Source organism: Colossoma macropomum, unplaced genomic scaffold, assembly GCF_904425465.1.
Source record: "Colossoma macropomum unplaced genomic scaffold, Colossoma_macropomum, whole genome shotgun sequence".
NCBI classification, from domain to species: domain Eukaryota; kingdom Metazoa; phylum Chordata; class Actinopteri; order Characiformes; family Serrasalmidae; genus Colossoma; species Colossoma macropomum.
In genome coordinates, this window is record NW_023494795.1 from 20,585,669 (window position 1) to 20,601,129 (window position 15,461).

Genomic DNA, 15,461 nt, shown 5'->3' on the forward strand with positions numbered 1-15,461 from the left:
TGGAGTCTTGTGTTCATGAGGAGCCATTTCCATTTGTTGTTCAAATGATAGCTTATAAAATAATTTCCAAAATTACAAATATTTCGAAATCACAGTTAGCTTACAGGGAAGTTTGTATGACGCCAACACACACTTTAGTAGTAAGTTTGTAAAATTATGTTACGTATCTAAAGTTACTGTAACTGACTGATTATTAGTGCACAGCTAGGCAAATTTTACTTTGCTTGATTTTTTGACAGACGTGAATGGCATTGCTTAATTTGCATCTTCATCTTGATTGGTCAATTTACTTACTCAAGGAGGCAGTAGGTTGTCAGGTGGTATAAAGCTTGAACAGCTGTGGTATTTTCTTAAGACTAATTAATATGTCTGCAAAGATGCACAGTGCAGAAAAGGGGTTCATGGGTAAGCATAGCTCACGGAGGCCACAATGTGCACACCTCCAAAATATACAACTACTGTTGTGTGAATCTGCTGAGCTGTACATGATGCAGATACAGATGGGCTATGCAGTAGCACTGGGGGTGGGACGAGGCCCAAACAATAATCTACCCCAACCAGAACCAGTGCAATATCAATACCAGTTCAAGGACTGGTTGGCTATGGAGCCCCACTGGTGACATCCTGTATAAATAAGACTTAGTAAGGCATGGGAACAAGATACTAATGCATGGCCATGACTTAGTAAGGCATGGGAACGAGATCCTAATGCATGGCCACGACTTAGCAAGGCCGTGGGAACGAGATCCTAATCCATGGCCATGACTTAGTAAGGCATGGGAATGAGATAATTAAGTCATGGCCACACATTAGGATCTTGTTTCTATGGTTTAATAAGGCGTGGCCATGCATTATTTTTATTTATATGGCATATCACCAGCAGTAATATAGCTGGCAGCTCTGTAGCTGGCAGATGAAGTCTGTATTACAAATATCGGTGCAGCCCATCTTCAAAATACTACAAACACTGCCGCTAGTGCACATGATCATGTTATATACAAGTATACAGTCGTGTATGCGACATCTGTGCAAGATGCCTGCACATGTTCATAGATTATTCGGATGAGCCCCCTCACCTCCCTTAATGGATGCACTGACAAAGAGCTTTTATAAATGTATAGGAACCAGGTTTTCATCAACAGGCCATGCAATGCAGGCTTTGACTTTAACTAGTTCTTATTACCCCAGAACTGATCTGAAAGCAGGCCTCATCAGTTCACGCAATCCTATTCAGTGCTACATAAAAGGCGTGAACTGATCCCAGGTCAGCATGCTTATTCTGAGAAGTGTGGTTTATACGGACCACGGCGGACACGCATCGTTTGAGAGGGGGATTAATTAATGCTTAAGTAATTAATGCTCTCGTTTTGGGAGAATTGCAAGGTCAAATAGAACCGGCATGGTTGTAGAGGCGCTGCTGGGGGCGCCACTGGACCTCCCCCCTCTGTCTCCCTCTCTCTCTCTCTCTCTGGTTCACCCAGTGGAAACATGGCCCCTCAGCAGCAGCAGCCCCCAGTCTCCGTGCCGAAGCGTCTGAGACACGCACAGTGGATACAGTCAGTGTGAAATGGACGTGAGGAAGGCGGACAGTGCAGCGCGGAGCTTTTTCAGTCTCGAACAAGAGCGGACGATTCGTTCTGTCGCGGTGTTTTTCTTTTTTGTCCCTCTCCAGCATCTGCACATTCATCCCAGGCAGTGAGTGAGCAGCGCCGGCTGCTGAGAGCGCGCTGAGGGGGAACAGAGAGGCGCACAGGGGCGGTGAGGTGGAGGAGAAGAGACAGAAAAGGCAGAAAAGACCGCAGCGGCGCGTGGCGCAGTCCAGCGGGCGGACAGAGGAGAGATGAGGTAAGCAGGGGCAGCAGCAGCAGCACGCGCCGCTCCTGGAACCTCGTGCACGCTGCGCCGCGGATCGGCAGACTGCGGAGTTTATGAGCTGCGGCTTAACGGGATTAGCTGACCGCATCTGTCTCACAGCTTCGTCTTTTATGTTTGGCTCTAGTAAAATCGCTCGTGCGCGAATAGACCCCTATAAACCGGCGCCGTCTCCTAGCCTCGGTCTGCCCGGCGTTTCAGCTACCTGCCGCGGGCCTGAGGCGGGGCAGCGGCTCATTACCGGCCCGCAGAGGTGCACTCATAACGGCCGAGGTGATTGCTGACCGCTCGCGCCCACACGGGGGCACGGTTATGGACGTTTATGGACAAAACGCGGAAAAGTGAAGGAGAACGCGCTCGCGGGCCAAGCGGAGGGCGTGGTCTGCGTAGAACGGTGCTGTTGTCATAGAAACGAGACGGCACGTGCGCAACATGGTGATTAGAGCTTTCATTGATGGGAAGAGCTGAGCGCGAGGGGCATTGGGCCGCGCAATATATCACCTGTTAAACGTTTTATCGCGATATTTGCCTTTTCAATAATGATGTCGCAGAGTAGGCTTCAGTAGAGCCCTCTAACCAATCACAGTGTTGTGTGCATTGAGCAATCACAGTTCCAGGTGAGTGTTCTCTGCTGAAATTGACCCATTCAAGCCATTAGAATTAAAATGGTTTTACTGACAAATGAGAATTAGTCAGCAAAATGGCTTAAAGGTTACTATTAGAGACCACCATACAGCACGAGAACACTGGGCCACTGTTGGCCTACTGACGGCAAAGCCGGTGGCCCTCTGGCTTTTTGCTTGCTGTTTGCTGGTCGGCCCACTGGTGGTTAAGCAAAGTATTAGACAAAATGTCACTTTTCTTCCCTCGTTTTCCACTCACAGTCCATTTTACTTATTTTTCGTTCATTTCTTTCTTTAGTGGTCCGGGGGTGGACCAGCAGTGGCATACAGTCAGCGGGGTGCTGACCTTATCAAGCCAGCGAATGACATGCTTGTTAACTCCTGTTAGGAAAACATAAAATTTTGTCTAGAAATAGTCACAGGAAACCTGTTAAGCAATTCAAATCCTTTATATACATACAAACTCATCAACAAAAGCCAAAACACAGTACTAAACCACCAGGGTTTCTATTGAGGTATTTAAGTCAGCACAGTTATCTGTTAAGAGAAATGGTAGTTAGCATCTCCTCCAAGTGCAAGGAGCTCTCCAGTGATGTTTAGCTTTAGCAGCAGGCTGAAAAGATGCAGTGGGGCTTCATGTGCCTTGGAGGAAGCATGTGCTAGCCCTCACCCTCATTGTGTGACAGGAAGACCAAACAAGCAGGAGATTAAATCAGGGGTTGGGGGGGTAAATAAATACAGCAGACCAATCTTTAACCATGTCACATAATTGATTCACCTGTCATTTCTGATATTTTGTGAAGTAAATTGCAATCACTGTGTATAGCAATATAATCACAATACTTGTATTTTGTCTATATTGTGAGTCCTACTCCATAGAGACCACTGCAATACAGGGAAGCCAGTAAATACTCACCATGAACACACCCCATGTAGACCACCACTGCACAGGAGGCACGTGAAGGTCACGCATGCTCTTATGTAGACAATTAGCAGTGAACGCTGCTGTGTTATGCGCTGGTGGGTCAGACATCAAAGTGGTCTAGTTCATGAAATAGTCCATAGTGGCCTATACGTAAACACCCAGTATGGCATCTTAATAACAGGGTTAGCGCTATTAGTGGCAGTACTGTCTATTTTCATTCATTTACCATTTTCAAGATACCAAAATCATGTGTGGGCTATTCCTCTTTAAATGCACTCTATTAGGTTATTCTTGCAGTCTTTTTACTGTGTGCTGTGAGCATCTTGACCAATCACAGTTCCAGACAAGTGTTTCTCTAGATGTTTTGATGAATCAATGCATTCCTGTAACTCAACCAAAGTAAATTATATTGGTCAAAATAATGAAGACTAATCTTTAAGCATGGGTTATTATTCACCTGTGTGTTTTAATAGTTTAATATATTGCATGTCAGTTGCAATATGTAGCAATATAATTGTAATACTAGTGTCCAAATCTTCAGTGTTTTTTTGTCCTATTAAACAGTTGCATGTTTAATAAGCTTGATTGTGTTGCATGTTGTTTCATGTTTGTAATAAGGAATAGCTAACCACAGTCCTCTTTATGCTGTGATTGCAAAGTTGTGGGATAAAGCTTGATTTAATAAGCTGTAACTGCTGCAGTCAGTCAGAATCTTGTGCGTAGGAGATGAATTAGTTTTATATGAGCATGAAAAATCTGTGAAACCCTTAATAGTAAAATCTGCACTACCGCAGGACACTGTGATTTTCCACCTGCACTCGCCTCTCCAGTGTTTTCGATTCACCTCCAGCGCCAGATACAGCAGGTCTCTCCTGAGTGGCATGCTGAGGCCAATTGGTGCTGGCAGATCCTGTAACAGGCGGTGTGAAGATTCACTGCTCCCCCCAAGGTCAGGGACAGTGGCTGCCAAGTCTGCCTGCCGTCGCTGTCCAGCAGGACGCTCTAGACACTGTGGCAGGACTAATGCAACGGCTGTAGTTACAGGGCTCATAGACATTCATACCAAAACCTTTAACCTGCTTTGCACATACCATGTGAAGAGAAATCGAGGTTTTGGAAACCTTGCATGAAATTGTTGCTTAGGTTTAGCAACAAGAGACCTGCGTTACTGCGATTTTATCACGGGGAAGGGTGTTCTAAAACTCCCTTACACGTGCACATGTTAAAGTTGCAGTAATGCATGGCCTTACCTTTACATTTGCGTGGCTTATTGCTTTTATACAATGGCAGCCAGCATGATGTGAAAAAATACACAATTTTTCAGAAAAAATTCAAGTTCATTCCCAAAAAAGTGTTCCACCAAGAAATGTAGTTCCTTTAGAGTATGTTATCGTTGCCAAGCGACCTTGGACTGCTGAGTGTAGAGAAGAACGTTTGGTCTCCCATCAGTGTACTGCAGACATTTCATGATCTTTTTAATGTTGTGTAGTATTATAATGAATATATCATAACAAAGCACTGTTTAATGCAAAAACCCTAGTTTATAAATACTTTGTATATAAATACTTTGTAGTCACTAAATTACCACCGTGAGTCTTATATAGCACCAATCCAGCGCCACCCCTCTTACCACACTGGGGCACAATTCCCTGCACCCTACGTAGTGCACTACATAGGAATTTAAATACTGGCTCATGCACCACAACAATGCTTAATATAGTTATAAAATAGTCATTTGGGATTTAGCCACATCCATACTCGACAAATAGTGCACTATTTGACTATAGAAGCTAGAATTTCAAAACTTACATAGCTAGCACACTATTTAGGGAGTATGGAACTGTTTATTCTGCTTGGATTTTATGCTACTTCTGACTAAAACATGGACATTTAAAGGGTGTAAGACATTCAAGTGACATTCTCTAGACTTTTATATTGCCCTTTTGCAGTGAGTCATATCGTAAGTAATGTGATATTAGTGATGATCAAGCCTGTGATAATAATGATGGAGTTGTTTAGCCTGTTAACTATCTTTTAGCCTGTGTCATTTTACCAATGTCAGAAAAAAATGCCACCTGATATCAAAGTTTACTAAAGCAGCCTTTATGATAGACAGCACTTTTTGGAATAAGTGATCATAAATGTTTATGTAGGTTTATGGCAGTTGTCATGACATGTCTTGTAGCCTTATGAACACTGCCCTACAGTAAAGCGTTAAGTAAAGTGATTAGTTTTAAGATGAATAACTGAATAATAAGCCTGCAAATTAGGAGATGAATTTCTAATGCAGGTTATAAAAAATGATGCAGATAATAAAGTGTAATGCAAATAAATGACTACAGAAGTATAAATGTTCGTATATTTACATCCATCCATCCATTTGTTTGGTTTTGTTCTGGAACAAACTCAGACTCAAATGTCCCATGGTAAATGTATGAGTGTCTATTTATGTGTGTGACCTGTTTCTGTCACCGGTTGAGTGGGCTGTATATATTTGTGTGTCTGTGCGTGTGTTTTGTGTGTCACCAGTCACACAGGGCTGTATCAATAACCTCATTTATGTATGCAGACTAAGCCTGGAATGTTATAACCAAATACTAGGTCAGGGACATATGGCAGATTAGTGTCATTCTTGGTCTTGACTACAACACTAGAAGAGACTGGGCATTTTGGAAATGTTTCAAACATTCCTTTCTCAATGTTTCAGTACTGTACTGAAATGATTACACTCACCAAAAACACACACATTATTGAGAATGAACAAGAGGTTCAGTATAAGACAGTGTAACGGCATTAGGGGTTTACATATGTGTGCTTGAACACAAAAGTCAAATGGACGGCTTCTCGAGTACTCAGTTAACCGTTCCAGGTGCCAGATTTCGAATACTGAAATCACCATTCAGGTATTTACATTTACATCACAAAAAATGGTAAAACATACAGAACAACATAACAGTTTTGCTGATAATTACCTCTAAGTATGTTATGTTATACTTTGCTATTCTAAAACATGAGTGCCTTAGCATGAGGACCTGTCAAGGAAATGTTGTTAAGAAAATGACTGAGTGGCTTTTTTGCTAGGCAGATATCTGATATTGGCACGTTGTAGACTGAGAAGAAAATACCTTGTGTAAAAGAGGATGAGTTCCCATCAGCATCCAAGGTGACACTTCTTAGCTTTTACCTCATTATCGCATCTGAAGAGGCAGCCTCTGTTTCTCATCCAACATGAAAACCTCCCAGTGTCCCTCGGCTGTTTTTCAATAAGAAAACGTTCCTCTGCAAGATGCTATATTCTTGTGCAACACCAGTGCTGTCACCCAAAACGATAAGCCTGGAGCCCTACATTATTTTCAGCCAAAGTCCATTTTTTTGCCATTGTGTTTAACAGGATATCTATTCATGTACTCGTAAGGATACTGGAATGTCAAAATTATTTGGGTGCACATCCTCAAAATTGAGCTAGTCTGTAATGTTTAACCGGAAGGGCTGGATTGGAATCTGCTAGTGGGCAACCTCAACTTCCAGATTTCCTGCAGCAGAGACAGGTACCCCTGGTGAAGACCACCATAATCTGTGACTGGTATTGTTTTGGTTGACCTGAAGGTGTTGAGTGAATTGGTTAACCCAATGATTCTGTCATCAGTCTGCCTTCTGTTGCAAATCTAGGATTAAGCTTCATGTAGGATGTGTGGTAGGTAGATTTATGTATGTGTGGTAGGGCATCCAGTTGTTTGAGGGCACGTGTCCTTTGATGCAATTTGTGAAATTTGGTTCACCTCTTCCACTTAGTAGTTTATATGCTCAAATTCGCGGGGCGGTTTAAGTTTCTTTCGTTTTAACAACAGAAAAAAGCCTATGGATATAAAAGCGCATGTTTACAAGACACTTAACACTTTCCTAATGATCTCACTTTAATGAGACATCTAAGAATGTCTAGCAGCCATAACAGCATACGAATTTTATTGACCTCATTTAGAACCAGTGGGGCCCGCACTACAATTAAGTGTTCTGATTTCACTTGGCGCTAGAGCAAACAGTCTAAGCAGTTACAGATCTATTTTAATTCCTCACAGAGTAGCTGAGTCAGACACCATTTCACTCCCTCACTTGCACCATTTCAATCTGTCACATAGAGCTGTAGTATAGTGTGTATATAGTATAGCCAGACATACACATCTAACACATAAAGGATTACAGATGGCTAGTTGTATCTTTGTTTGTCTATAATGGGCTGTGATGATGACTTTTACCATTTGATCATCGGCAGACTGACTACGGCATGCATCCCGTTGAAGAAAAGCTGAGCGTTTGGCTGACTTTCAGTTAAGTCAACGTTAAACGCTGCCCATCTGAGCGAGTCACACTTAATTTCACTTTGAAAACCACATTGAGCTTTAGATGTTTGTTGTATGTATTGATTTTACCTTGTAACCAAAGAAATGTAAGCAAAAGTGTACACTTAAGGACATGTTTCTGGGGAGAGGTCGGACCGGACGGGTTGGTTCTTCTGTGAGAGCAGAGACCTGCAGAACCCAAATGATGAGAGTTGTATGAGGTCAGCTCTGTCTTATGTACCAGTGTAGTTTAAGCCTACAGAAGTAATTACTCAAGATCATGCCTATAAGCCCTAAGTTGAGAGGGTTAAATACCCTCGCTAAATGCTGCTTTGGGCCTCGTTTATTTTGTTTCACCACTATATAGGACAGTGCTAATGGGGGTGTAGGGATCCAGCCTGTCATCCATTACTTGTTATCTACATTAGCCTTGTAGCTCCACTGCAAAACTATAGCAATCCTTAAACACCAAACATGTCTTTGACGATTAACTGTATCTGCAGTAAGTGGAAAACATTGTGAATTTGATTTTTGGCTGAACCTTTGCAATAACTAACACTGCCCGGAGTGGTACTGTGTGCTCTAAAGGCGAGTGCTCATGAAAACAGAGAAGGGTGCCTCAAATTAGAAATGGCCAGAGGATTTAATTTCAGAAAGGAAGAGAATAGAAGATGTCTATTAATGGCATATAACATCTGTGAGATGCTAATGCGTATTTTGTTTCAAAACTAGCCAAAGAAGGAGGAACATATCATTGCCTTAGATCTCCATATCATCTACAATTCAAAGAGCACGGGGAATGCTCTTATAGTCTTTTCACCGGACAGTCAAAGCAAATGTAAGACCTGTGATGACTGGTCATAACCTGAATGGCACAATGCAAAATAGGCAGTTGAACTGCATTACATTTCAGGGATTGCTTTCACAACACAACTGAGCACTGAACATGCACAGGGCTTTTCAGTGCTAAAATATCATTCAGTGTGAAGGCACTAAAAGCGCGCTGCCAATAGATTCACTTGAGTGCATATTGATCCTGGTCACTGTGTATGGATCTCTCTTATGCTGCTTGCCTGGGTGGCCCACATATGAGTTTGAAATAGAACAGCTCATACTGAATTCTCAGGCCCCGGTGACCTGCTGATCATCTGTTAGCATTGTGCAACCTACACACTTTCTTCAAACCATGTCTAGACCATCAACCTTCAAACCATGTCTAGACCATCAACCTTCAAATCACATCTAGACCATAAACCTTCAAACCATGTCTACAGACTTGCTTTTTCTGACATGATGACATACTTTTATCTTTAAAATGGATAAGAGTACAGACAAGTTTCAGGCTTCAGGGTGGCTACTGCTAATAGTTTTAGCTACAGCATTTCATACAGAGTCACAAACCACATAAGCAAGTCTATTTAAGGTCACTTAACAACTTGACATGCTAACGTGAGGAATCAGCTTCTATTACTGGTTAGTTGCGTTAGCCTTGTAGCTCAAATTCAAAACTAAAGAATCAAACTGCAGACACCAAACATGTCTATTGCCTATATTTGGGGTATGGGGAAATTTTATATGTGTAATTTTTGGCCAATTGATCATTTTAAGATTTAAATAGCAGTTAGACATGTCTTGTTGAATGCAGCAAAACGAATGAAGAGTCAAGTGTTTTTTTCTGCAGGGTCAGAGCAAAAAGACAGAACTATAGGGCAGTTGAAAGAACCCTTTTATGAAGAGTCTGTACAGAACCATATCACAAAGCAATTTGTCACTGAAGGGTTCTTAAAAACAATCAAAAGTGGCTGTTATATCATAACTATTCATCATGACTCTTAAAGCAGTTGAAGGACGGGGATGCTAAAAGCAGCAGGTATCTAGTCTCAGGATTCATTTGTAAAGTAAAAAATGTGTTTTCATGTATGAATAGTTAAATTAAGAGTTCTAAAATCACATCAAGAATACTAAATGTGGTAATGTATATTAAATAGTATTAAATAAGGATGTAATGATTTCAATACAATGTAAAAAAAAAAACAAGAAACAAATTAACATTTGACATGGTGGCACAGTGGGTAGCGCTGTCGCCTCACAGCATGAAAGGCCTGGGTTCAGTTCTGGCCGGGTGACCAGGGTCCTTTCTGTGTGGGGTTTGCATGTTCTCCCTGTGTCTGTGTGGGTTTCATCCTGCAGTCAGGCCAACTGGACACTCTAAATTGCCCCTGAGTGTGTGTGTGAATGCATATATCCGTCTGCCCTGCAATGGACTGGCGACCTGTCCAGGATGTATCCTGCCTTCCGCCCAATGACCATTGGGATAAGTTCCAGCCCCCCGACCCAGAAGGTTAAGCGGTTTAGAAAATGTATGTGTGTGACATTTGACACTGTTAGTGATCAGAACGAAACTCGTGGGTTCTATTTGTTTTTGCAATGTTAGCTCAGTTTTATACTGTGTTTATATGTTGGCATTGAAAAAACATGCCTCATAGTAGAATCTGTACAGTACATGGCCAATGGCGGCAGGTAGCTGTGTAAACGTTGTCGTGGTGATAGCGTTACTGGCGTTTCTACCAGTGTGGGTCGATAGCGTAAACCACTATTTTATACACACTAATCTTTCTAATAGTGCAGGAGTTGATGTACATGAACTTTTACATCTGGACTTTAACTATAAACAATCAGCTATGAGCATTTTATGCCTGGACTTCAACTACAAGCAAGAAAATCAAGTTCTGGTGTGGTCTGCTGTCGCAGTCGATGGCAAAAGTTGGAAAAAATAGAACTTCCCTGCTGACAAAAATCATAGAAACTATTAAAAGTTTCTGCTGGTTCCTGTTGGTGTCTAGTAGGGTGGGTTGATATCACAGTGTAAAGGACTCTAATGGTTTAACTAGGGGTCTAATGGTAACCATTTTGCCATTCCCCATTAGAAAGCAAAACCATCAGGTTTTAATCCTAATGGTACTAAAGGTCTTTTTTCAGCAGGGTTGTGACTGAAAGTTCTGCTGACTGCTGCGTTCAGTGAAACGTTGCCGCTGCTGTCATCCGTCTGCCGCCACAATGTAAACGCATCCTCAAAAGATCACAGTTTCACACAGACATGCTACTTTGTTTTTCTTTTGTTTTCAAGTATAATTTATATTTGTATGAGCTAGACCACGTAAAATGTCATAAAATATCAGAAATTGAATAAAAGCTTGATCTCAAAATCAAAAATCGAATCAAACCTGAAAATATCATTACACCTCAACATTGTACTCTGTCCTACATGTACTGTTGTACAATTTTAATCAGTTTGCATTTAATTCAGCAGAGGCATGTGTGCTTGTATGTGTATGTTTGTTTTTGTACATTTGCAAGAGACAACAAAGAGAAAAAAAGGCTGTCCTTCAATGCCTGAACCAACAAAATTACCTTGACTTTCTAAAGTCCTTTTAACAAAAGCCATATGTTTCCTTATTTTTTCATTTTTCATTCAGAAAGCCTAGAATGCTTCTTTTTGGTTACTGGGATTAAGATTAGGGTTAATATTAGCATTAGACTTACTTACATATAGATACTTACATACATATATACTGGATGTATGGGAACTTGTCCTCAGATTGTACAGAAACAAGCTTGAGTGTATGTGTGTCAGTGGGCAGGTCACCATCCTGTCACTTATGGCCACTCAATCCTTTTAGAGGATGAGCCGAGAGACAAGTAGGCATTCCACACGATCTTCAGCTTCAATCAGTCTCTCTCTCTCTTTCTCTCTCTTTCCCACTTGCCCCCTTTGCTATATGTCGGTGTTCATGTAGATATGAGGAGTGGACAGTGCCTTTACTGTCCACACTGACAGTCATTTCACCCTCTATCCTCCCCCCACCTCTCTCTCTCTCTCTCACTCTCTCTCTTGCTCTCCCCCTCCCTTTCATCCTGTTAAGGAGCGCTTCATCTCTCCTTCTTCTCTTTTGCGCCCTGCAGGCCATGTATGCAGTTGATGAGTATGGGTAAGACTCTCACTCTCTTTCTTGTTGGTAGACTTGTTCTGATTTGTCGTCCAGCATCCAGTTTGGTAATGAACTCGCTGAAGTAGATCAGGTTATGTATAAACTGTGTGAGAGCCATGCAGGCAAGACATTCCAAGGTGTACCATTGCCATCACAGTGCTACAGTGGTTCCATAGTGTGTGTTGTATTATATACAGAGTTGGTAGTTTAAATTGGGCTGTTATTTGAGGAGCTTCTTCTAAACATCTCAGTAGGAGTGTGAGGGTCAGATGTATTACAAGCTGCAGTACATATGGTTGGCTTTTCTTAATGAAACGTGTTGAAAACTTGCCCCTCCTACAGTGCATCTGTTCTGCTTACACTGCGGGTTTTTCTGTGAAGCGTAGTGGCAGTTGTGAAATCTACAGGATAATCTTAAAAAGGTGCTCAGTATAAAAATGTAGTTGCAGCAAGCTGAACATGCTCTCTCAGGGAAACACTAGCATGTGTGCTTTTAATGATTGTGCATAGTGTGTTACATTTCTTATTGATAATGTAGCCTCAGCTAACAAAACACTCTTCATCCTTAAATACCAACGTCAGGCCACAAACGACCCATGACCTCATTCCTCCCCCACCTCATCCATTTTTTGCAGATAATTGAAAATATAAGCATAAAAAAATTGTATATTTTTTATTTTGTTATTGTCAATTAATTTGAGCAAATTAGGGGGGCAGTTTCAGACAGGGCCTTTTAATGGGGGGAAAGTTAATGCATTTGATTGAAGCATTTGATTTAACCACAAGACAGAAGTATGAGAGAATGCAAAGGACAGAGATGGTCAAAAACAATTCCAAAAGGGAATAAAATAAAAAACTAGTCTAAAACTAATAGACACTAATCTTTGTTGAGTGTTGTACAGGTATGCGTTAGAAAACAGCCAAAATTATGTTGGATGAGTGAATAGAGTGAAGGCTGATTGACTGGTCAGCTTTGGATGACGTATGGTGTTCCTCCGTGGGCACGCAGCACAAAAGTGGACAGAAAACACAATGCGCATTTCAGTTGCAGCGGGCGTTACGCCATTGACAACAGTAAAAAGAAGCACACTTGAGAGAGTTTAAAAAGCATTTTGTGAACGTTCCTTTACTCTTTCAGGCAGTTTGTAAATCAAGTTGTGTTAGATGTTGTGTTAGTACTGGCTCGCTAACAACCACTAACAAATTTACATGACACAATAACAAAGCATGATTTATTCAATGTTAGTTATTTCTCACTTTTAGCTCTTTGAAATCCTTTTAAAAGTGTAGAAGTTATATATGTTTGTAAGTTTAAGGGGAGATATTTTATTATAGTTTGATGTTGGTGAAAACTTATTGTTACATGTAGACCTTTTTTGCCATATTTTTGGCATTTCTTGACATTGGAATGTAGTAATGCTAACCAATATTGATACAATTTTTTTTCAACTGTACCCAGATATCAGACAGTTTTGGGTCGATTCTGGCTTTCCTATCAGAGTGTTGGCTGGGTAGATATTGGGCATGCAGACCAGAATAGGGCCAGATATCATAGAGCTTCATACAGTTTTGCCTCATGTCTATATTTATGGGCCAATTCTGGCATGAATATTGTGGACCAACAATGTAGGTGGGTCAGATTTGGGCCACATCCATAAGTGGAAGTGGGCAGTGGTCAGAGAAATGTTTGGCTGCTGTAGTTGTCACTCTTGTTGAATGTTCTGGGGCCTCACAGTCTGACCTTTGGCACGCAGCACTGAACCTGAATAGAGATCAGCCTCAGAAACAGCTGTCAGCCTCCATCTCTCTCTCTCTCTCTCTCTCTCTCCCTCTCTCTCTCTCTCTTTCTTTCTTTCGTTGTATCTTTCTCACTTTCATCTCTAACACCTCTCTGTATCTGTCTGTATCACTTTTTTATTTCTCTCTGTATCACTCTTTCTGTATCTTTTTTATCTGTCTAAAACCTTTTCTCTCTGTATCTCTTTCTATGTATCACTCTCCCTGTATCTCTCTCACTGCCTCTGTGTATGTCTCTCTGTGTCACTCCTTCTGTTTCACTCTGTATCTGTCTCTCTCTATCATGCTCTATATCTCTCTCTTTCTGTATCTGTCTTATTCTTTACTGTCTCTCTCACTGTATGTTGCTCTTTTTCATTTGTCTCTCCCTCTCCCTCTTGTTCTAACCTCTCTCTCACACATTTCTGTCTCTCTCTCTCATGCATCACTCTCTCTAACTCTAACATCTCTCTCGCTGTTTCATCATCCTTTCATTCTCTGCCAGTTTTTGCTACATTCTTCCATCTTCCTGCTCTACTTTATCCTCTCTCTTCCCTCTGCGTCATTCGTTTTTTCACACTCTCCCTCCTCCAGAATAACTAAATTAAGTTTGATGGCTCTGCTTCTGCTTCATTCATATGCTTATTTAATTTATTTCTCTCCCTTCAATCTGTCCATCTCTATCCCCCGTAACGTCACTCTCTGTGGTCCTGCTCATCGTCCCATGAGTCTGAGTGAGTCCGGCAGAAGGCCGCGCCCCCCTGCGTTATGCTAATGGCCGTGTGGTTACTGTAGGCTCTTTTGGCTGAGCTCCACTTAAATGGAGGTGTTCCTTTAAGGATTAGGATGCAATCTGCAGCCAGGCAGGAACCTGCTGGAGAGAGAGCGGTGGGGATGGTGGTGGGGGAGGGGCTGCATGTACCTCTGCCTTAGCAGCCTCTACTCTTGCAGCTCTATCTATCTGTCTACCTGCCTGTCTGTCTGTTTCTCTGGCTGGCTTGCCAAATATCACTGTAAAAATTGCTGTAAATTTACAGTATATATTTTACAGTAAAATGCTGGTTTGTTATTTTACAGGATTATACTGTAAAGAGACCGTGGAGTGCTGATCTGTAGACACAAAAATAAAAAAAAAATACTCGTAAGCAGAACCAGTCAAAATCTCCATTTCATCTGGGAGGTTAGACAATGAAGCCTCCCTCAGTTTGTGTTTAGTGAGAGGAGCTGCAGCTCACTAATCCAGTAAAATAGTTTTTACTGCGATACACGAACCAATGTACTTTACCACAGTTTTTGTTACGACACCATGTGAATTTACCAAATGTCAGTTGAATATTTCTTATCGAAGGGCGCTTTTACACCTACCTTGATGTGGGCCTAACATGCTTTTCCGTTAGTTTGGTCCGTTTTGCTGTATGAATGCACCACCCATATTCAGATCTGGCCTAAATTCCTGGTCTTACATTTACATTTACATTTAGCAGATGCTCTTATCCAGAGCGACCTACAAAAAGTGCTTTGTCTATCTAGAGAAAGTATCTTTGCTAGTTACCAATAGGTTAGAGAGAAAGCTAGTCCTGAGCTCAGATACTGCTAGAAACAAAAGTCCATGTTGATACCCAGAGAAAAAGGAACAGAGTTAAACACAGCGCAGTGTAATACAATACAATACAATACAACACAATACATTTCAATAAGTGCAGTACAATACATTACAATTAATTACTTAACTCAGTGCTCATTTAAGTTTGAAGACTGCGAGAGACTCTGCTGTTTGGACAGCCAGTGGGAGTTCGTACTGGGTGCCAGTACAGAGAAAAGTCTTGATGCTTGTCTTCCACGCGTCTTGAAGGATGGCGGGTCAAGCCGAGCTGTAGTTGAAGCTCGAAGGGCTCGCGGCACAGTTCGAGTTTTGACCATTGCCATCAATTAGGGAGGG

At 41.6% G+C, this 15,461-nt stretch overlaps 1 protein-coding gene across 2 annotated transcripts in view; it reads left to right on the forward strand.

Moving 5' to 3' along the window:
- Positions 1–1,482: 1,482 nt before the first annotated feature.
- evlb (Enah/Vasp-like b) overlaps positions 1,483–15,461 on the forward strand; it is a 60,606-nt gene continuing 46,627 nt past the window's right edge. Inside the window, exon 1 of one of the 2 annotated variants that reach the window (XM_036581801.1) lies at positions 1,483–1,845. In XM_036581801.1, coding sequence (XP_036437694.1) covers positions 1,841–1,845 — 5 coding nt within the window. In that variant the 5' untranslated portion in view covers positions 1,483–1,840. Of the gene's footprint in view, positions 1,846–11,668; positions 11,747–15,461 lie in introns of those variants that run through there. The other variant, XM_036581800.1, reaches the window with a different exon arrangement.